Genomic DNA, 21,844 nt, shown 5'->3' on the forward strand with positions numbered 1-21,844 from the left:
GCGCCCTCCGCCGCTGGTTCGCCCGCGCTCCGCCGGGCGCCGCCCCCGGGCCGAGGACCCGCGCGGGGTGTCCGCGCCGGCGCCTGACGCGAGCGCCGGCCGCGGGGTGTCCTCCCACGCCGCCCCCGCACCCCGCGTTCCGTGCGGTTCTTCGGAAGCGCGGCGGGCGGTGCGGGCCTCCCGGGCAGCGGCGAGCAGGCGGCGCGCTCACGCGCAGGCGGGGCACGGCCGCCCGCGCCAGGACCGGCCGGCCCGGAAACGCTCGCTGTCACAAAGGGGGGAACACGTGGGCGCCGACTGCCCGGCCGGCGGCCTCAGGGAGCCGGGGTCGCCCAGAGCCGCCCACCGCCTCCGCCCGCCTGCTCCTTCGCCCCGGCCTCCCGCTAGGGAGGGGGACTCCCGGCCCTGTGCGACCACCTCCCTCCAGTACGTACCCGCGGCTCGAACCCGCGTCTGCAGGACGCCGGCTGGCTACCACGAACTCCCGCCCTCCCAGAGGCCCTGCCCTCTCCTCCCCAGTCACTCTGAGAACCTGCCCCTGGGCTCCTGAGGACTGGCCGGACCCCTGTCCTGGGGCTCTCGGGTGCCTGCAGCGGAGCAGCCCCTCAGGATCCCCTCCATCCTGCACCGTTCTTTCTAGGTTTTTCCATCTCGTCCGGGATCCGCAGAACCATGTCCATCCTCTACGTCTCCCCTCACCCGGATGCCTTCCCCAGCCTCAGGGCGCTCATAGCCGCTCGCTACGGGGAGGCCGGGGAAGGCCCGGGCTGGGGAGGACCCCACCCCCGAATCTGTCTCCAGCCTCCTCCAGCCAGTAGGACTCCCTTGCCCCCGCCCCGGCTGCCGGCCCTGGAGCAGGGGCCCGGTGGGCTCTGGGTGTGGGGCGCCACAGCTGTGTCTCAGCTGCTGTGGCCCGCGGGCCTCGGCGGCTCAGCAGGCAGCCGGGCAGCTGTCCTGGTCCAGCAGTGGGTCAGCTACGCGGACACGGAGCTAATACCGGCCGCCTGCGGGGCCTCGCTGCCGGCCCTGGGACTCCGGAGCCCTGCTCAGGACCCCCAGGTGAGTGGCTGGGAGGACACTCACTGGAAGGAGGCAGGAGTTGGAGATGATGGTAGGGCGGTTCAGATAGGGGAAAACGTTGGTCAAGTCCCAAATTGTCACCCAGCGTGTTACTTAGCCTTGGTTCTTAAGATCTCTGAGCCGATGAGGAGAAACGAAAGCTGATGTAATACCAGCTTGCCTGAGGTAATGCGATGAAAACCTGTGTGTGCAGAGCACATAGGCCAGTGCTGGTTTCTGAGTCAAAGTTTGGTGAGTTTGATGAAAACTAAGGAGGACAGGAAGCAGAAGCCTGGATGAGGGAGAGACGGCAGATACAAGAGAGATCCCAAGAGGAAGAAGCCACCAGATTGTGGCTCTGCAGCCTTGCAGGCTGGGCCTTGTGAACTCCCAGCTCTGTCCTGCCGCAGCCTCTGGCACAAGGCAGAAACTTGGTATTTCTTGAATGAATGAATGAATGAATGAGCGAGCATGTGACAATGACCCATCCTCTTTTCTTGGGATGTCTTATTGCCTTTAGCTTGCTTTTTCTCCATAAGAGAAAATAGAGTCATGTGTGAAGTATTTGCTCATTTATTGTCTCCCCTCTGGAAAGCACTGGGCTCTGGAAGGTCACTGGGCTCTGTGGCTGTCGCCTCTCATGCCCTGGACAAGTGCCCACTGTGAATGCTGTGGACCTGGCTGCCTGGTAGAATCTCTCTAACCTCTGACTTCTGCGTTGCCTCTGACCCAGAGCAGGTGCTCAGTGGAGATTTACTGGATGAGTCAGATGTTGTTTTACATGAGCACTTGAGTGTTCCTAGAAATTGATCTCTGAGGTGCTTGTCTGCTGGAGAGGGTGTGGAAGGTGGCCCACTGGAGCTTGTCTCATGCCCTGTCCCCCTTCTTGCAGGCTGCCCTGGGAGCCCTGGGCAAGGCCTTGAGCCCCTTGGAGGAGTGGCTTCGTCTACACACCTACCTGGCAGGAGAGGCCCCCACTCTGGCTGACCTGGCGGCTGTCACCGCTTTGCTGCTTCCTTTCCGCTATGTGAGTGCCCAGAAGCTGGGCAAGCATGAAAGATCCCCCCACACACCCCCCTCATTACAGAGAGAATGACACACACACACACACACACACACACACACACACGGACCTCAGCCTTTCCAAGGCCTAGGGAAGCATGACAGACACCCCACAGGCTTCAGCCCTTACAGGGCCAGAGGAGGCATGAGAGACCCCACCCACTCTCCCCAGCCCTCACCAGTAGGGCGACTAAGGATGGTCACTTCCCGTCCTAGGTCCTTGATCCCTCTGCCCGCCGGATCTGGGGTAACGTGACTCGCTGGTTTGTCACATGCGTGCGGCAGCCAGAATTCCGGGCCGTATTGGGAGAAGTGGTTCTGTACTCGGGGACCAGGCCTGTGTCTCAGCAGCCAGGTGAGGAAGGGCGGGTAGCAGCTCCTCCGGATGCTTTCTGTGAAGTTCACTTTCTTTCTCTGGGGCCGTGGGGGAGAGCAGTATTGTTTCCAGAGGGCCTCCCTGTACATCTGTGCCCTTTCTCTCCAGAACCCGAGGTTGCTGCCCCCCCAAAGACAGCTGCTCAGCTCAAAAAAGAAGCAAAAAAGCGGGAAAAGCTGGAAAAATTCCAGCAGAAGCAGAAAATGCAGCAGCAGCAGCAGCCACCGCCAGGGGAGGTGAGAGACTGGGGTGAGCTGGAGGGGGCTGCCTGCCCTGGAGGGGTAGCTGAGAGCCAGCGGGCCTGTGTCTTCCCCTTCTCGAGCAGAAGAAGCCAAAGCCTGAGAAGAAGGAGAAACGGGATCTTGGAGTCATTACCTATGACCTCCCAACTCCGCCGGGGGAAAAGAAAGGTATTACCCTTCAGCTGCTCCTAAGTTTTTGCCTCTTCTTGCCCTGGCCTGTATTGTGACACTGGGGAGGGTTGTACAGGGGTACCTGGGCCTACCACCCATCTTGCAACATGAATGAGAGGAGCCCTTATCTTTGAGTCCTGGCCCCTGCTCTGAGCCCCGCCTTCCACCCCCTAGACACCAGTGGCCCCATGCCTGACTCATACAGCCCGCAGTATGTGGAGGCCGCCTGGTACCCGTGGTGGGAACAGCAGGGCTTCTTTAAGCCAGAGTACGGGGTAAGTGGGCACTGCCTCCCAGGCCTGAGGGAGCAGGTGTGGGATGGGCAGGGCTGGAGGCTGCATGACCTGGAAGGGAGCCGGGCCAGGCAATGTGAGGTCTCAGCACGTGCTGTCCTCTTCCCTCAGCGTCCCAGCCTGTCAGCGCCCAATCCCCGAGGTGTCTTCATGATGTGCATCCCGCCCCCCAACGTGACAGGCTCCCTGCACCTGGGCCACGCGCTCACCAACGCCATCCAGGACTCCCTGACTCGATGGTGAGCTCACCCAGCTCCTGGGCTCTCCGGCTTCCTTGCCTGCTGCGCTTGCAGCCGCTCTGCTGTTTGAGCCCTGAGCTCTGCCCTCTTGTGGCAATTCACTTCTGCTTTGCGCATTCCTCTCTGTTGCCTCCTCTCCTAGCCTGATAGTCCCATCCGCTATCCCCCTACAGACTCTCTTCTCCCTTCTACTAAGACAAATTTAGCATTTGCTTATTTTATTTAAAAGGTAGAAAAAATTAGAGACAGAGTTCTTCCATCTGAGTCTCCCATGTAGATGCACGTCCCAAGGACTTGAGCTCTCTTTTTTTAAAAACTCAAGCAAAAATATGATTCTACAATTTTAGCAGTTTCTCTCAGAGCCTTCCCTGTCCCAGCCTGTTGACTGGCTTATCCTTACATAGTCTGACTTCATCTTCAGTTTTGTATGTTCAGCTGTGTGGCAGCGCCCTAGGGGAGTCAGCTGTTGGGTTATTTGTTCCTAATTCTCTGTTGGAAGCTTTGCTGGAATGCCTGTCCTGTAGGTGCTTGCTCAAGCACATGCGTGTGGAGGGATTTCTGTCATGTTGCCACCGAGAAGTGAAAGTGCTTGGTGGACAGGGACGGTTCTGCATGGAGTCTGCCCGGAAGCTGCTGGATTTCCCTCAGGGACTATTTCCCTGATCCTCTCCCCAACCCCGTGACTGGCATGCAGGATGTCCAGTCCACATCCTGGCCCACACTGGGCCTGACTGGCCTTCAGGTTGTCAGACTGGGTCATCTGTGTTTTCTGTTACCGAGGCTAAGCCTTACCTGTCTTTCCTGACCTGTCCCTACCATCTGCCCATTTTCTAGTACTCTGTTGATTTTCTTTACTAATTGGTTCATTGGAGTATTCATTCCCTATTCTGGACATTATTTTTTTTTTTGTTGGCTTGTATACATTTTTCTCTTGTCCTTGCATTATGTAATTGCAAATGTTTTTTCCCTTTTATTTTTCCTCACTGTTCATATTTATTTATTTATTTAAAGTTTAAAGATTTTTTTTATTATTGTTGTTGGAAAGTCAGATACACAAAGAGGAGGAGAAACAGAGAAAAATCTTCTGTCCCCTGGTTCATTCCCCAAGCAGCTGCAACTGCCAGAGCTGAGCCGATCCAAAGCCAGGAGCCAGGAGCCTCTTCTGGGTCTCCCACACAGGTGCAGGGTCCCAAGGTTTTGGGTCACCACAGGCAGGGAGCTGGATGGGAAGCAAGGCTGCAGGAATTAGAACCGAAGCCCATATGGGATCCCGGCACGTGCAAGATGAGGACCTTAGCCACTAGGTTATCGACAGGACCCACTGTTCATATTTAAATTAGTATCAACTGTGAAGTGCAAATGCTCTAGATAACAAATCTACTTTTAAAGGCTTTTTATTTTTAATTTTCATCTTATTTGAAAGCTGAAGAGACAGAGGTCTGTCTGCTGGTTTGCTTCAGAGCTGAGCCAACCTGAAGGCAGGAACCTAGACATCTAAATGGATCTTCCGCCTTAGAGGCAGGGGCCCAGTCCTTGAGCTGTCATCTGCTTCTCAGCTTGCGCATCAGCAGGAAGCTCATTCAGAAGCAGAGCAGCCAGAATGCAAGCCAGGCACTCTGGGGTGGGGTTCTGCTATCCTAGGTGGGAACTTAACCTGCCTACTCCAAAGTATTGGGTTTTTTTTTTTTTTTAATTTAAAAGATATATATTTGAAAAGTAGGGAAACAGGGAAGTTATAGTCATTGCTGCACCCCCAAGATGCCCACAGCAGCCAAGGCCAGGCCAGGCTGTGAAGCAGGCCCTGGAACTGGGAACAAAGGCAGGACTTGAACTCGGAAGCCCCAGTAAGGTGTGCGGGCATCCCAGGGGAGCACCTAACCTCTGTGCCAAATGCCTCCCCCTTAAATCATTTCAAAGCAATTCATCACTTGTAGAAACCAAGGCTTGTTTATGTATTCTTTCCTATCTCTTTTTTTTTTCTTCTTTCTTTCCCTTAGTCCCTCCCTATCTCCTTCCTTTCTCTCCTTTTCTTTCTTTAAGACATGTGTATTTGCAAAGCAGGCCTATCCACTGTGTGGTCTCCCGTGTCCTCCCACAGGCACCGAATGCGTGGAGAGACCACCCTGTGGAACCCTGGCTGTGACCACGCAGGCATCGCCACGCAGGTGGTGGTGGAGAAGAAACTGTGGCGTGAGCGGGGCCTGAGCCGGCATCAGCTAGGCCGGGAGGCCTTCCTGCAGGAGGTCTGGAAGTGGAAGGAGGAGTGAGTACACGAGTTCCCTTTGGGCCCCACAGAGAGAACAAGTGGTCCCCACGCTGCTCCATCACCCAGGGCTGCATGCTCAGTCCCACTGTCTCCCCTCTTCTAGGAAGGGTGACCGGATTTACCACCAGCTAAAGAAGCTTGGCAGCTCCTTGGATTGGGACCGAGCCTGCTTCACCATGGACCCTGTGCGTGATAAACATCTGGAGGCTGGGGTGGACGTGGGAGGCATTCCTGGGAGCAATACTCTCTTGAAGGTGCACATGTGGGTGCCAAGGCCCCTATAGGGCGAGCACCCATTCACAGCACCATTCGGAGGGCCCCTGCATGGGAGGCCTCTTCAGAACCCAGACCCTGCCCTTGGGGCTGCAGAGTCCCTGGGGACCAGTGATCTGTCACCCGTGGAGCCTGAGTCCACAGTATTCTGCTCTGTCCTTGACTCAGTAACAGCCCCACCCTAGTAGTCCCATATCCTTCAGTGAAGCACTTCTAGGGCAGGTATTTGACCCCGTAGCTAAGGTGTCACTTGGGTCATTGGCATCCGCAGCAGGAATATCAGTTTGAGTCCCTGATGCTGCTTTTCCAATCCAGTTCCCACTCATGTACCTGCTCAAGCACTTGAGTCATCTGCCACCCTCGTGGGAGCCCTGGATGGAGTTCCTGGCTCCTGGCTTCATCTTGGCCCAGCCCCTGGTGTTGTGGGCATTTGTAGAGTCAACCAGTAGATAGAAAATCTCTTTTTCTCTGTGCCTTTCAGATACAGATAATATCAATGCTTCTCCCTTCAAAGGGGTCGTTGCCGACCTGTGGGGTTCTGTGCAGGCCAGGCCTTCCTGGGCCTGCCACCTCAGGTGCCTGGAGGCCTCCTGGCACCAGGACCCTGCTCCCTGACCCACCTTGTCTTCCTGCCCCAGAAACTCTCGACAGCTGTGACTGAGGCTTTTGTTCGGCTTCATGAAGAAGGTGTCATCTACCGCAGCACCCGCCTCGTCAACTGGTCCTGCACCCTCAACTCAGCCATCTCTGACATTGAGGTGCTCACTCCCCCAGCCTGACTTCCCCATGTGTCTACACTGACCCTGGCCCTGAGCCACCTTGCCAAACCCCTGTCTTACAGGTAGATAAGAAGGAGCTGACAGGTCGCACCCTGCTGTCTGTACCAGGCTACAAGGAGAAGGTGGAGTTTGGGGTCCTTGTGTCCTTTGCCTATAAGGTCCAAGGCTCAGGTGGGCACTGGGGGCACCAGGATGCTGGGTGGAGGGAGACAGGAAGGGGCCAGGGCCAAGACCACAAGGCCTTCTGTCACCACAGACAGTGATGAAGAGGTGGTGGTGGCAACAACTCGGATTGAGACAATGCTAGGAGACGTGGCTGTAGCTGTGCACCCCAAAGACGCCAGATACCAGGTGCAGTAGGGGAGGAATGCTGGCTCACAAGGGACTTCCACCCTTCCGGGTGGCTGTGGGGGTGGGGACTGTGGTCTGTGGCTGAGGTGTTGAGTTAGGGACATCTTCCAGTCCCTTTCCCAACCCTGGGGACCTTGGTGGGGGTGTGGGTGTGGCTCCACCAGGGCCCCAGCCTCATATACTCAGTGGGTAACCTCTGACTCCAGCATCTGAAGGGGAAGAATGTGGTTCACCCGTTCCTGTCTCGAAGCCTGCCCATCGTCTTCGATGATTTTGTGGACATGGAGTTTGGCACAGGTAAAGAGGGACCAGTGCCACAGGGAGAGGGAGGGAGCTGAGCCCCTACGGCAGAGCCCAGCTGCCTGTGTCTTCTCTCAGAGAAAAAGCACATTACCTCGGACTAACCCAGTGGATTCCAAGGAGGGGGAAACCGGAGGGGGAGGTAGGCTGGGGGAGATCACAAAACAAATCCTAGAGCACATGAAGTGACCCTGGTGACCCTAGCACATGGTACCTCCAACCAGGTGCGGTCAAGATCACTCCTGCACATGACCAGAATGACTATGAGGTCGGGCAGCGGCATGGGCTGGAGGCCATCACCATCATGGACTCGCGCGGTGCCCTGGTCAACGTGCCCCCTCCTTTCCTGGTGAGCCTGCGGGGACTGTGGGTCCAGGCTGGGGAGACGGGGCTGCCTGGGCACTGCAGTACAAGGCTTGCCTCCCATCCAGGGCCTGCCCAGGTTTGAGGCCAGGAAGGCTGTGCTGGCGGCACTAAAGGAGCAGGGCCTGTTCCGTGGCGTTAAAGACAACCCCATGGTGGTGCCACTTTGCAAGTGAGGCTGGGGGCCAGGGAGGGCAGGTGGGCAGTGAGGGGGGGGGCACCTTGGGGAATGCACCACTCATTGCGTATGTCACTCTAGCCGTTCCAAAGATGTGGTGGAGCCTTTACTGCGGCCCCAGTGGTACGTGCGCTGCGGAGAGATGGCCCAGGCTGCCAGTGCTGCCGTGACCCGAGGTGACCTCCGCATCCTGCCTGAGGCCCATCAGCGGACATGGCATGCTTGGATGGACAACATCCGGTGCGCAGGGCCCCTTACCATGCAGGGGGGTGGCTGGCCAGGGACTGAGCGAGGCGCAGACCCCACCTGACCTCCCTTGCCCACCACCCATAGGGACTGGTGCATTTCTCGGCAGCTGTGGTGGGGCCATCGCATCCCAGCGTACTTTGTCACCGTTGATGACCCTGCCATACCCCCAGGGGAGGTGAGGACAGGCCTCTGGAGGAGCTGTGGGTTTGGTTGAGGTCATGGCCAGGTCAAGGCAGAAATTCCCCAGGGTCCCCTCTCCACCTGTGACAGGACCCTGATGGGCAGTACTGGGTGAGTGGACGCAGTGAGGCTGAGGCCCGTGAGAAGGCAGCACGGGAGTTTGGAGTGAGCCCTGACAAAATCAGTCTCCAGCAAGGCAAGATGGGGGCCAAGCTGGGGGTGGTGTAGAGGCGGGGCGCTGATCCTCACTGCCCAACCTCTGACCTCCGACCTCCCTCAGATGAGGATGTGCTGGACACCTGGTTCTCCTCTGGCCTCTTCCCATTCTCCATCTTGGGCTGGCCCAACCAGGTATGTTCCCAGGGCTAAGCCAGGACATGAGGGGAATCTGGAAGGTGGGCCCTTGACTGTCCTCACGCCTTGCTTCCTGTCTCTTCCCAGTCAGATGACCTGAGTGTATTCTACCCGGGGACACTGCTGGAGACGGGCCATGACATCCTTTTCTTCTGGGTGGCTCGGATGGTCATGCTTGGCCTGAAGCTCACAGGCAGGCTGCCTTTCAGAGAGGTGTGGCAATGGCTGATGACCCTACCTGCCTTCTTGTGTGGGCCCAGGGGCATGGTCAGGGCACAGGGGTAGCTGTGGGTGGGCCTGCCTCCGGCTTGGTGGGGGCAGGGCTGCACGGCATGATACTTAGGATTCAGGGTGGGACAGATGGGTGCTGGTGCCTGGTGAGAGCACTGTGGCTCAAGTAGGGGATTCAGCCTCACAGACCCCGCCTACCTGCCCTGCAGGTCTACCTCCATGCCATCGTGCGAGATGCTCATGGCCGGAAGATGAGCAAATCTCTGGGCAACGTCATTGACCCCCTGGACGTCATCCACGGAGTCACACTGCAGGTGGGCCAGGCTCTGCCCCCAGGGAGAGCGTAGCTGTGCACCCATGGCCATGGCTGTAACCACCTGACCTCGCCCCCTGCCCCCAGGGTCTCCATGACCAGTTACTGAACAGCAACCTGGATCCCAGTGAGGTGGAGAAGGCTAAAGAAGGGCAGGTATGGAGGCTGGGAGCCTGGGGCCGAGCATGGGCTGATAGTGGGCTGGGCCAGCTGAGGACCCCACTCCTCTTCCTCCCTGCAGAAGGCAGACTTTCCCACGGGGATCCCTGAGTGTGGCACCGATGCACTCCGGTTTGGACTTTGCGCCTACACGTCCCAAGGTATAGCCGTTGGGCCTCCCCCCCACCTCCTCCTTTCCCTGGCCTGAGGCCCTGCCTTGTCCTGCCCTGTCCTTTCCTGGGCCTCTGCTGCCACAAGGATTGGGAGGGAGGATGGTGAGGACACCACTGCACCCCCAACCCAGGCCGTGACATCAACCTGGATGTGAACCGGATCTTGGGTTATCGCCATTTCTGCAACAAGCTCTGGAATGCCACCAAGTTTGCCCTCCGTGGTCTTGGGAAGGATTTCGTGCCCTCACCCACCTCCCAGGTGAGGGCCTCGTAGGCACTAGGGTTGGCAGTGTCCACACAAGCCTCACACCTGCCATGCTCCATGTTGGGCAGTCTCTGCCCCTAAGGGACTCCCATGTATCTGAGGGTGCAGACACACAATTTTGGGGAGGTGCAGGCTGTCTGCAGGGGTGTTCTGCCGAGGTGTCTGGGGGCCTGTGTGCTGGACATAGACCCCACAGCTTTTTCCATGGTTCCTGCCACTGAGAGGCCCGGGCTCATGAGCCCTTTGCACGTGAGCCTCACCAGCTGACACGGCCCTTCTCCCCAAGCCCGGGGGCCAGGAGAGCCTGGTGGACCGCTGGATCCTCAGCCGGCTGGCCGAGGCCGTGAAGCTCAGCAACCACGGCTTCCAGACCTACGACTTCCCCACTGCCACCACCGCCCAGTACAGCTTCTGGCTCTATGAGCTCTGTGACGTCTACCTGGTGAGAAGGGGCCAGGAAGGGGCAGTCCACCCAGCCTACCCGCCCTCTTCACAGCCTTCCTGGGACAGTCGGAGCTTGAGGCCAGACCCAGGCCCTGAGCCCCGCCCCTCCCTGTCCCTCAGGAGTGCCTGAAACCCGTGCTGACCGGAGCAGACCAGGCGGCGGCCCAGTGTGCCCGCCAGACCCTCTACACTTGCCTGGACATTGGCCTGCGGCTACTCTCTCCCTTCATGCCCTTTGTGACCGAGGAGCTGTTCCAGCGGCTGCCCCGCCGGACGCCACAAGCTCCCCCCAGCCTCTGCGTCACCCCGTATCCAGAACTCTCAGAGGTACGGGCTGTGTGCTGCAGGGAGGACACCTCTGGACCTTCAATGAGGCCTTTCTCACGCCCTCCTCTGCCCCACAGTGTTCCTGGAGGGATCCTGAGGCAGAAGCTGCCCTCGAGCTGGCACTGAGCATCACAAGGGCTGTGCGATCCCTGCGCGCTGACTACAACCTTACCCGGACCAGGCCAGACTGTGAGCCTCGCATCCCCACTGCCACCACCCCCCCACTGCCGTGTGTGTCCCAAGAACCAGGCTTCATACTCCTCTCTCCCCGGCAGGTTTCCTGGAAGTGGCTGATGAGGCCACAGGTGCCCTGGCATCAACAGTGGCAGGCTATGTGCAGGCACTGGCTAGCGCAGGCACAGTGGCTGTACTGGCTCCGGGCACCGCCGCACCACAGGGCTGTGCTGTGGCTGTGGCTTCTGACCGCTGCTCCATCCACCTACAGCTGCAAGGGCTGGTGGACCCAGCCCGGGAGCTGAGTAAGCTGCAGGCCAAGCGGAGCGAGGCCCAGCGGCAGGCCCAGCGGCTGCAGGAGCGCCGTGCCACCTCAGGCTATTCGGCCAAGGTGCCCCTTGAGGTCCAGGAGGCGGATGAAGCCAAGGTGTGTAGTGTGGGCAGGTGCTTCCTGCTCCTTAGCTCCCTTCATCATCAGAGCACCAAGGGTGGGCAGTACAGGGCTCACAGCCTGGAGCTGGGACCCTGTGAGCCCCTCCCCTCACATATGAGAAGCAGCTGGTAGTGGTGGCCCTAGTCTGAGGTCACACAGCAGGTTGAAGGGGAGGCAGACCTAGAATGAGATGAGCTGCCAATTGGCTACCCTGTGCCCACCCTACTGCCCAGATATAAAATCTATGTGCCTCCCCGGGCTCAGGACCCAGGTGCAGTCACAGACCCCCAAACAAAACACCTCTTTCATCCACAGCCCACAGGGCTAAGCAGGGATGCCAGGCTTGGCTCATGTTCCCCTGTAGACCCCTGCCTCTGGGGATCCTTCCAGGAGCAGCTGTGTGGTGAGCCACACAGATGCAGAGGAAGATGGTCACGAGGCACGACGTGGTGGGCGGCTCACCCCACCTGAGTCTCCCCAAGCCTCTGAAAGTGAGCAATGTCCGTGTATTTGATAGATGGGGGTTCAGTGACTTTGCTGGAGCCCACGCTCTTGCATAATGGTGATGAGACTGGGTACATGGCTTAGTCCCCTCTGAGGACTGACCACTCTGGGGAAAAAAGGTGAGATCAAAGCTGGGCTGTAGCAGGAGAGAGCAGGTTCTGGTGGTAAGGCTGAAGAGAATTAGGGGAATGGGGATGGCTAACATCACAGATCCCATGAGCTGCCTGTCCTTGGTCCTCCCATACCTGTCCATCTTGAGTGCTGGAGTCTTCTGGGCCTGGGTTCTCACTCTCCCTCCACTCTCCCTCCCCCTGTTCAGCTGCAGCAGACAGAAGCAGAACTCAGGAAGGTGGAGGAGGCCATCGCTCTGTTCCAGAAGATGCTGTGACCCGCCCAGCTTCAGCCTACAACCCCCAGTGGTGTGCCATGGTGATGGCAGCAATAAAATATTTTACCACAAAGCTATCTCTCTGACTGCATGGTGGGGGTGGAGAGGGGGTGGGGCTGAACTGGGCTGGGTTTCTGAAACCTCAGCTGCTGATTCCTCTGAGAGGAGAACTGCGAACCAGGAGCAATGCGCTGGGTGCCGGTGGGTAGAGGGGTGCGTCTGTCTGGGACCATCCTTGGCATGATGCCAGGCCTGAGTCATGCTGCTCCTTCCGGCTCGCTTCACTCACCTCCGCACTGCAGCCCAGGGAGGCCCTCCCTGACACCGCCCTGGTACTGGCTTCTGTTGCCTGTGGCCCTGGGCAGGCATGAGCAGAGGAGCTGGGGCTCCTGGTTCTACCCCTCTGCTGCCCAGAGCCACCTTCCCCCTCCACTGAGGCCTGGTTAATTATAACTCTGACCTCAGTGCCCTGTGACGCCACACCCGGGGCCAGCCCTGCGCTGCAACCAGGAGATCCAGCAACCAGGTAAGGGAGAGGCCTGAGAGCAGACACTTTCTGTGTGTGTGTGTAGGGGGAAGGCGGGAGTGGGTTGCCCCTGGGGCAGGCCTGGGCACTCAGCGGGGTGGTTGGGAAGGCAGGCCCTGGGGGAGGAGCCTCGTTCTGGGCTCCTGCAAGGTGCATGTCCTTATTGGCCGGATGAGGTGGTTTGGACAGCTGAGGGGCCTGTGAGGAAGCCAGACCAGAGCAGACGGGGCCAGAGCAGGTGTCTGTGGAGCCGGCAGCTGCTTCCTCCTCCCTGGAGAGCCTTCTGTCCCCCAGGTCCATGCCTCAGCCATGCTCCCTGCAAAGGCGCCCCTGCCCCACCTGGGTCCCTCAGCGCTGCTTCTGCTGCAGCTGCTGCTGTCCCCGACAGCTGCCTTCTTCCCCAACATCTGGAGCCTCCTGGCTGCGCCAGGCTCAGTCACTCATCAGGACCTGACGGAGGAGGCTGTGCTCAACATCACCCTGCAGCTCTTCTTGGAGCAGCCGCCCCCAGGCCGGCCTCCCCTTCGACTGCAAGACTTCCTGGTGAGCATCCCTCGGACCCACATCCCCGAGGGCCCTGGATGCCACAGTAAGGGGTACCTACCTTCCTCACGGCAGTCGTTACAGTAGTGATCCTGGGCCAAATATCAAGAGTCCTCTTCAGAAGGGTCTGTGACCAACCCTCACTTTTAAGGCCCAGTATCCTCAATCCATCCATACTCAACCCCAGGTGCCAGTCACTGCAGTAAGGTGGCTCATACCAGCTGGGGGTCCTTACCTGGAGCCCCTGTCACCCACCTGTCTCTCCAGGGCCGGACACTCCTCGCCGATGATCTTTTTGCTGCCTACTTTGGCCCTGGGACTCCTTCCCGGCGGTTCCGAGCAGCCACAGGTGAGGTGTCCCGTGCCAATGCAGCCCAGGACTTCCTGCCAACCGCCAGGAATAACCCTGACCTGCACTTTGATGCTGAGAGGCTGAGCCAGGGCCGCACTCACCTCGTGGGAGCTCTGCGGGAGACCCTGGTGGCCACCAAAGCCCTGGACTACACCCTGGCTCGCCAGCGCCTTGGAGCCGCCCTGCATGCCCTGCAGGTGAGTGGTGGAGGGTGTGGTGGGGACGGAGGGAGCAGAGGGGCCTGTGCACCTGGCCTCACCCTCCAGCTGGCACCTCCCCTGCTCTAGAAAGGATGCATGCTGCTTGCCAGCATCTTCAGGCTCTGAGCTTGTTCCCACTTCCCAACTGGGGGGTGAGGGTGAAAGAGGTAGCTGAGGGGTGGGAGGAGCAAGAGCAGCAGCATCACGGTGGGAAGGGCTGCTGGATGGCTCCCACCTGGGCCAAGCTATGTTCTGACCGATGAGGAAAGGCCAGAGGAGGAGACTCGGGGTGATGGGCAGCAGCAACTGGGAACTTCAAGAGGGGTACACTAGGGCCAGAGTCAGGAGAACAGTCCAGAACAGTGCCTCATTTTCCTTCTCTGTCCCCCGGAACAGGACTTCTACAGTCACAGCAACTGGGTGGAACTGGGGGAGCAGCAGCCACACCCACACCTCCTCTGGCCCAGGCCGCAGCTCCAGAGCCTGGCACAAGGTAAGCCATGTCTTATGGTGGTGAGGAGGAAGCCGCTCGTTAGCCCAGCCACCAGGTCACACTTTGAGAAGTGACATCGTGTCTCTGTACTTCCTGGTTCTTTAACATAATCTCAGCCTCCAGAATATCCAGTCTTGCTGCTAGCCCTTGAACTCCAGGTTTTGGTTAAGAAACCTGGGTGGGAGGTGAGAGAGAGAGCTACAGGAGTTGGCAGGGATGGGGACCAAGGGGCTGGGTGGCAGGGTCTGGTGCCTCAGCCCCCATCCTCTCTCACCAGTGGGAGAACCCACCTGCTCTGACTGTGAGGAGCTGAGCTGTCCCGGGAACTTGCTGCACATCGCACACCTCACCTCTGGCTACTTTGGAATGAATCCCCCCAAACCTCCAGGTACCAGACACAAGAAGGGACAGTCACTTCCTTCCATTATGTACAAAGCCTCAGTCCCCTGGGCCCTCATCCTGTCTGCTGCAGCATCACTTTCTAGAAGAGGATGCTGGGAGTGCTGCCGGGGCTGGAGGCCCCTGAGGAGACCATGGTCGTTGAGGAAAGGGAAGGGCTTGTTGCTCAACCATAGTCATTGCTCTGTGACCTCACTTGTGGACAACTTTGGGGATTTGCCCCAGACACCCACTGACCCTATTCAGCATCGACCCAGGACATGCCCTCCACAAAGTCTCATCATTTGCTGCTTCTCTTGGCTAAGTGGTGAGAGGCCAGCTTAGGCAGTGTCTCGTTGTCTCTGGAGGCTCCACCTCCCAGTTCCCTCTGTCCAACCCAGGGAAATGTAGCCACGGGGGCCATTTTGACCAGAGCAGCTCCCAGCACCCCCGGGGAGGCATCAACAAGGACAGCACATCACCCGGCTTCTCGCCACACCACATGCTGCACCCGCAGGCGGCCCAGCTGGCCCTGTTGGCCTCCATCCAGGCCCTCGGCCTCCTGCGGAGCCGCCTGGGAGACAAGGCTTTCTCCAGGTGAGTGGTTTGTCCCCTCTGTCCCTGGGTATTTGAGGGGAGAGCTGGATTTGAATGTGCAGCCCCTTCCCTATGTCCCCTGACCGCTCCTCAGGCTGCTGGACATCAGCCCTGCCTCTGGCCTGAGCTTCGTGCTGGACACCACGGGCAGCATGGGAGAGGAGATTACCGCTGCCAAGATCCAGGCCCGTCGCATAGCGGATCAGCGGCAAGGAAGCCTGCTGGAGCCCAGCCACTATGTCCTGGTGCCTTTCCATGACCCAGGTACCTGCCATCTGGCCAGAAGCACACCGGGGAGGAAGGTCCAGGGCAAAGGGGAGAGCCTCCTGGTGAGGAGGTGGCCTGCCCCGCTCCGTTTGCTTAACAAGGTGTGCCTGGAGAAAGCCTCTGCTGGGCACCTGTGTGCTCACAGCCACTTCTGCCAGCGTTTCCAATACCACTTTCCATGAACTTTTTGAAGATATCCCCTCTTTCTTTCCCAGCTGCAGTAGAAGTGGAACATCTGGCCTGGGTCCTCCCAGTCTTACAGTGGTCATCTCAGTGTGGTCTCCAGTCCTCCTGCTTTAGTCTCCTCGTCTGTGCAATGGGTCAGGGCCTGTCTTACCTTGCCTGTCGGCAATCAGAGAAAACACTTCCTGGGCTGATAATTCTACAGCAGTAGGGCTGCAGTTTGATGTGGCTGATACTCATTACCCGTCTGATGAAGGTGTGATTAACTGAAGATTGGGCACCGTGTCAAGCCCCAAGGCCCAGAGGTACAGAGTCGGTGCCTCAAGTTCTCCCAGTGGGCCTCTGGGCTTTCTGGCTGTTTTTCCAGCATCCACAAGTGTCCAGCAAAGGTTTGCTCAGTCCCAGGGAAGTGGCACCATTTTGTTAAGGGAGTCAGGTCCTGCTTTTTCACCAGGCAGACCCCCAGCTTTGCCCTGTGTCTATGAGGAGTTCCAAAATAGAAGGGAATGTTGTTCCTTCACTGCTTGGCCCCCAACAGCTGGGAGAAAATTCTAGCTGGGAAGGAAGGAAAGAAGCTCCAAACCTCCCTTTTTCCTTCCCCAGGGTTTGGTCCGGTCTTTACCACCAGTGATCCTGACCGTTTCTGGCAACAACTCAATGAGATCCACGCCTTGGGGGGTGGAGACGAGCCCGAGATGTGCCTGTCGGCACTGGAGGTCTGTCCTGTCACCCCCACCCAGTCCCCGCCCCTTCCCTCAGGAGTGCTCTAGCCTCCCTGGGGCCCCACCCTACCGGCCCCCAGCTTCATGCCACCAGCCCCACTCCTGAGTCTCCCTTCTAGGCTGTGGGCATGGCCAAGTCCTCGGCCACACCATTTCTCACTCTGGCTCTCTCCCTCCCTGCCAGCTGGCCCTGCTGCACACGCCTCCTCTCTCAGACATCTTTGTGTTCACTGACGCCTCCCCCAAGGATGCCTTTCTCACCAACCGGGTGGAGTCCTTGGCCCAAGAGCGGCGTTGCAGGGTGAGCACAGCTGATGGGAGAGCCAGCGTCAGCTCCCTCAGGCTTGGGGGAGACCCCAGGAAAACCAGTCTCTCTTCTAGCGCCATACCACACTCTGGCAGTCAAGTCAGCTCTGGCCTGGGGTGGAAGAAGCAGACACTGAACAGAACATTTCCTGAGATTTTTAATATTTTTTGAGAGTGGGCCGCCCTAACCTGAGTGATGCTGAATCCATGTATGACTCTGCCCAGTTCAAAGAACTGGGGATCCAGTTGCCAAAACTCCAGTGTAAAATATAGTGACAGCTCTGAACACATGGCCACTCACTAGTCAAAGGCCAGGGGCAAGTGCTGTGACCTTGGGAGAGCCCCCAGAGACAGCCAGAGGCTGGGCAGGGAGAGCTTCCACCACTCCCCAGCTCAAGAGGGAATCTGGGCAGACAAATTCTCATTTCCGAGAATGCACGGCCCTGGGACTCCTCAAGCAGGCACTGGCCTCTCTCTTCTGGGTGCAGGTGACGTTCCTGGTGACTGAAGATCCCACGAGGGTTCAGGGCCGAGTGCGCCGTGAGGCCTTATCCCCGCTGCGTTTTGAGCCCTATGAGGCAGTGGCCTTGGCCTCAGGAGGGGAGGTGATCTTCACCAAAGACCAGCACATTCAGAATGTGGCGGCCATTGTTGAGGAGAGCACAGCGGGCCTGGTGAGGAGGCGAAGGTGCCAGGAGCGGTGAGGCTGTCCCCACCCCCCACCGAGAAGGAAGGCCAGTGGAGGGTGGGAAAGGAAGCATCTCCTCTGAGATCGTAACTCTTCTACTTCCAACTTTGTCACTGGCTATAATTGTGTCACTGTCTCACTTGCCCTCATGCATGCGTGACTTGGTTTCGTCCAGTCTTCCTCCTCTGTCCCCACTTCCTTCCACACTTTATCTTCTCCCCGATTCTTTATCCTGCCCCCCCAAGGTCACTCTGCCTTTGGAACCTCCCATCGTGGTACCCGGGAGGCCGCTTGTGTTCACTGTGGACAGGCTGCTCCAGAAGGTCACGATCAGGATCCATGGCGAGGTCAGCAGCTTCCAGGTCAAGAGTCCTGAAGGTAACTCCCTGGGTGTCTCCAAAGAGAGACAGGGATGAGCCTGGTGGGATCCCAAGGGAAAAGAATTGACTCACGTGGCACTCCCTCGCACCCATACCAGGGGTCTTCCAGAGCCAGGAGGAAGGCGTGGGCCCTCTAGGCCACACCCGCCATTTTGGGCAGTTCTGGATGGTGACTGTGAATGACCCGCCACAGACGGGCACCTGGGAAATCCACATCACAGCTGAGGGGACCGCCAGGGTTAGAGTGCAAGGTGAGGAGGAAGGGGGAAGAACTGCAGGTGCCAGCAGGCTGGTGACAGTCTCTGACCACCTCTTCCCTTCCGCAGCCCAGACCTCCCTGGACTTCCTCTTCCACTTTGGGATCCCCATGAAGGACGGGCCCCATCCTGGCCTCTACCCCCTGAGCCAGCCAGTTGCAGGTGAGTCTGTTCCCTGAGCCCCACACCCAGTTCCTACATTTCAGTAGGATGCGTGTATATGCACATTACATGCACATGCATGTCTAACTTATGATTTACATAAAGGGCATGAAGTTTCAGATCATAGCTCGGCTGTTTTCACATAACACACCCATGTCACCACCACCCTGTTCCAGACACACATGCAGCGCCCCACAACTCTCTCCTGACTTCTCCCCTCCAGTACCCTCAGAGGTACCCTTCTCCCACCCCTGTGCCCAGAGGTGACCTACATTCTGGGAGCCAGTGCTTCTTTTCTGCATATCAAATCCATCACTTTTCTCCCCTTCCCTCCCTGTCTGCCCAGGTCTCCAGACTCAGCTGCTGGTAGAAGTGACAGGAATGGGCTCCAGGGACAGTACTGGGGAAGCTCGGCCACATTTCTCCCATGTGATCCTCCGAGGGGTCCCCGAGGGCACCGAGCTGGGCAGGCTGCTCTTGGAGCCTGTGGGACCCACAGAACGAGGGCTCCTGGTGGCCACGCTGCCACCCACGCTGGTTTCTAACACTGGAACCTTCTCCCTTGAACTGATCGGCCAGGATGGAGGGGGCCAGGGCCTCCACAGAGTTGCGCCCCAGCTTTGCACTGTGGTGCCAGTCCTTCTGGAGGTGAGACATGGTGGGGAGGGGCCGGTGGGATGGAAGACAGCTGGGCCAGCTGTTCTCCTTACCTGCCCTTCTCCACAGCTCAGCGGTCCCCCGGGGTTGTTGGCTCCGGGTAGCAGGGTGCCACTCAGCCTCCGCATCACCAGCTTCTCCGGCCCTCAGGATCTTGACCTTAAGGCATCTGTCCACCCCAGCTTCCCCCTCACCTCCAATCTCTCCAGGTGAGGCTAAACATCCCTGCTCCAGCTGCACCTCCATTGCTGACAGGATTATCCCAAGCCCCACCCTGAGCCCTTCCAGTTGGCCCTTGAGTCTTACCTCCCCCAGGCCTTCCCATTTTCCCATCAAGGAGCCTGGAGCTTTTACCTGATGCCAGCGTCCACTGTCCAGGGCTCACCTGGGAGTGAATGAGTCTGCGTGGGGACACCTGTGGCTGGAGATCCCAGACTCGGCATCCCCGGACTCCGTGGTGATGGTAACTGTGACTGCAGTGGGTGGAGATGTCGGCCCAGTGTCCCCAACCCACGCCTTCCTCAGGCTCCTGGTGTTGTCCCGGGCCCCACAGGTGAGGCTCCCTACTCCATGGCAGGACACGCAGCGGAAGGGGAGGGGAGGGCAGTGCAGGCTTCGTTGGGGTCCAACTCTAGCACACCCTTTCTCTCCCTTTTCCCCCAGGATCAGCTCGCGGTCTCTGCCCATCCAGTGGACCCTGTCCTCCCCATGGCCACCCCCATCTTTCACCCCTCCACTTGGGTGACTCAGAGCAGTGCTGGAGGAGGGATGGCAGTCAACCCTTGGTGGCACACAACTGGAGGAGTGCTGCTGCTGCTAGGAATTGTGTCCTGGTGACACAGCAGCCCTTAGATGGGGCCCCAGCACTGATTTCAATCTGCACCACTGGTAAAGTCCCAAAGGCCTTGCTGGAATCTTACATCTCAGCCAGGAAGGAGGCCTTCCTCCTCATGCATATGTCCCTTTTCTTTCTTAAAAAATACAAGATTGGCATCGGGGACAATGGATTTTCTCTCAATGCATTTCCCCTAACCTTCACAGGAACCAAACCAAAGACATTTTGGGGGAAGGTGGCCGTTTCTTTATATCATCTTTATTCCCTCCATTTTTATGCTCTCCCAGGCATAGGAAGGGAGGCATTTATGTGGAGAAGACCTGGACTAGCAGTAAGGTAGGAGAGTGCTCCAAGTGTGATAGAACTGTTTTTATTTTAAATTTGAGAGTAGCTTCTATTTTATTTTTGTGTTTAAAATTGAAGGACAGTTTCAATCAACATGTCTTCTCCAATAAGGGATTTCAAAGAAAGATAATTTATGCCCATGATATTGGGGGAGGGGGAGGACATGAGGCAGCGCGAAGAAGAAATGGAAATCTTCCAGAGCAGAGAGGACACTTAACACAGAGATGTCTGAATGCACTGATGCACCTCGGCGGGGTGGCTGCTGGGTTCAGGAGGGGCTGAGCAGCGAGGTGGGGTAACCCAGAGGGTGAGAGCTGCGAGGAGGAGGTTCAGACACGGGTGGCGCCCCTCCGCCCCTGCAGGCAGCTGTGGGCCGGCTGACGCTGGGACCTGACAGCGCTCTCCCACTGCCTGGCCAGCTCCTGGAGATGAGAAAGCAGTACTGTGCATCTCAGCTTGTCCCAGCCTTCTACCTTCCACCACGCCCCTCACTTTACCTGTGGCTGCCACAAGTTCTGCGTCCTCGGCCTGTCCTTCCAGTGCCCAGCAGCACAGGAACCAGCCTTGGTCAATGGACGTGGGAACAACTAGGGGCAAATTCATCATTTTCTGTGATACCACTGCTGACCTCAACAACTCCCTTCTGTCCCCATCCCCAGTGCTTTCCAAACGAAATAAACTCACCTTCTCCTGGATAAGGGTCTGCAAACAGGTGTTGACTGTTTGAATCTGGGCTAAGTGGGAGCCATCAGACTCTGAGTTTGAATGTGTGAGAAAATCCTAAAAGATGATTTCCAAGTTGGCACAGTGGTAAAAACCTGTCACTTTGTCACCACAAATCATTCCTCTCCTCTTTGGGATCTCCTTATCCCAGTACCCTTCCATTACATGGAAAAATTTAGTGTTCTCCACTTCCATCTCTGACATTGCAATATCCACTTCCCCTACCCTTTATGGATTGTCCCTGTCCATCCCTGCCCCATTGGAATAATCCAGGCCACTCCCCCATCCAATGGAGCCATTAAATCAAATCAAATGCTGCCCTGCCGACTGGAATGCAGAGCAGCCCCTGCCAGCTGGACAAAGGATTTGACCAACCTAACCCTCCCGTTATCCGACGCCTCCCATTCATGATCCCTGCCCATTAACCCTTCCATTCCCAGGGTGGTCTCACACCTCACCAAGGGCCCCCAGGTGCAGTTGCTCTTGCTGAGCTTCCCTCAGGCCATCTTCAAACCAGGCACGGCCACGTTCCAGCAGCTGCAGCCCCTGCCACAGGGCATCCTGCCGCCGCTCCAGAGCCTGCATCCTCTGCAACTGGAAAAGACAAAGCTGAGGCTGACTCACCCTTCTGCCAGACCTGCTGTCTGGTCTCCCAGGGGAAGCCAGGGAAGGGTTCAGAGCCTCAGAGTTGGCTGGAGATATGGCAGGCAGATCTGGAAGAGGGACTTACGGGGGTTCAGACTCACCCAAAGAAAGAAGCTGCGGGCTGCTGGATCCTGGCGGCTTGTTTCCAGCGGCAGCAGCAGGACCGTGTATGGAGCCTGCGCCAGGGGCAGCCTGTGAGGCCCCCGACTCCCCATGGCTCTGAGGTGGGAAGGGTGGAGCCTCTCCCACTGGTGTAGCCGGGCTAGTCCCTCCCACTTCACCCCAGCCTTGCAGCCATCTGGCCCCTTCCTGCTGTCTGAAGCAGGGGTGTCCCTTGGGCCCCCATATTCAGGAGAGACTCCCCTGGGCCCCCATATTCTGTTTATATTGGGCCTCTCTCACATAGCTTCCTCTTATGAAGTCCTCTTGGTCAGGACCA

At 58.1% G+C, this 21,844-nt stretch overlaps 3 protein-coding genes across 4 annotated transcripts; 2 read left to right on the forward strand and 1 right to left on the reverse strand.

Annotated features, from left to right (window-relative positions):
• Positions 1–274: 274 nt before the first annotated feature.
• VARS1 (valyl-tRNA synthetase 1) lies at positions 275–12,219 on the forward strand. The gene is made up of 30 exons (XM_040988595.1): positions 275–426; positions 641–1,059; positions 1,952–2,086; positions 2,338–2,476; positions 2,606–2,733; positions 2,823–2,907; positions 3,085–3,185; positions 3,315–3,442; positions 5,541–5,705; positions 5,812–5,893; positions 6,620–6,739; positions 6,823–6,931; positions 7,017–7,111; positions 7,318–7,408; positions 7,636–7,760; positions 7,843–7,946; positions 8,034–8,192; positions 8,286–8,376; positions 8,472–8,577; positions 8,662–8,732; positions 8,823–8,948; positions 9,176–9,280; positions 9,367–9,435; positions 9,521–9,599; positions 9,743–9,870; positions 10,163–10,318; positions 10,441–10,647; positions 10,725–10,836; positions 10,923–11,248; positions 12,078–12,219. The coding sequence occupies exons 2-30, from the start codon at positions 673–675 to the stop codon at positions 12,144–12,146; spliced, it is 3,798 nt and encodes a 1,265-aa protein (XP_040844529.1). The 5' UTR covers positions 275–426; positions 641–672; the 3' UTR covers positions 12,147–12,219.
• Positions 12,220–12,981: 762 nt separating this feature from the next.
• Positions 12,982–20,255, forward strand: VWA7 (von Willebrand factor A domain containing 7). Of its 2 annotated transcripts, none has more exons than XM_040988585.1 (16): positions 12,982–13,215; positions 13,483–13,764; positions 14,164–14,260; positions 14,538–14,648; positions 15,040–15,235; positions 15,330–15,499; positions 16,289–16,401; positions 16,592–16,708; positions 17,202–17,387; positions 17,647–17,779; positions 17,880–18,032; positions 18,108–18,200; positions 18,547–18,848; positions 18,927–19,066; positions 19,236–19,410; positions 19,521–20,255. In XM_040988585.1, exons 1-16 carry the CDS (start codon positions 12,982–12,984, stop codon positions 19,692–19,694), a joined length of 2,676 nt encoding a protein of 891 aa, XP_040844519.1. In that variant the 3' UTR covers positions 19,695–20,255. The 2 variants fall into 2 exon arrangements, with proteins under 2 accessions (XP_040844519.1, XP_040844520.1); XM_040988586.1 differs by having other exon boundaries at positions 16,655–16,708.
• A 19-nt stretch (positions 20,256–20,274) lies between these two features.
• SAPCD1 (suppressor APC domain containing 1) lies at positions 20,275–21,620 on the reverse strand. The gene is made up of 4 exons (XM_040988597.1): positions 21,507–21,620; positions 21,214–21,354; positions 20,722–20,817; positions 20,275–20,459 (listed from the first exon to the last, which is right to left on the reverse strand). Exons 1-4 carry the CDS (start codon positions 21,618–21,620, stop codon positions 20,367–20,369), a joined length of 444 nt encoding a protein of 147 aa, XP_040844531.1. The 3' UTR covers positions 20,275–20,366.
• Positions 21,621–21,844: the final 224 nt, after the last annotated feature.

Source organism: Ochotona curzoniae, unplaced genomic scaffold, assembly GCF_017591425.1.
Source record: "Ochotona curzoniae isolate NIBS_2020 unplaced genomic scaffold, NIBS_Ocur_1.0 contig_4951, whole genome shotgun sequence".
In the NCBI taxonomy this organism is placed as follows: Eukaryota; Metazoa; Chordata; class Mammalia; order Lagomorpha; family Ochotonidae; genus Ochotona; species Ochotona curzoniae.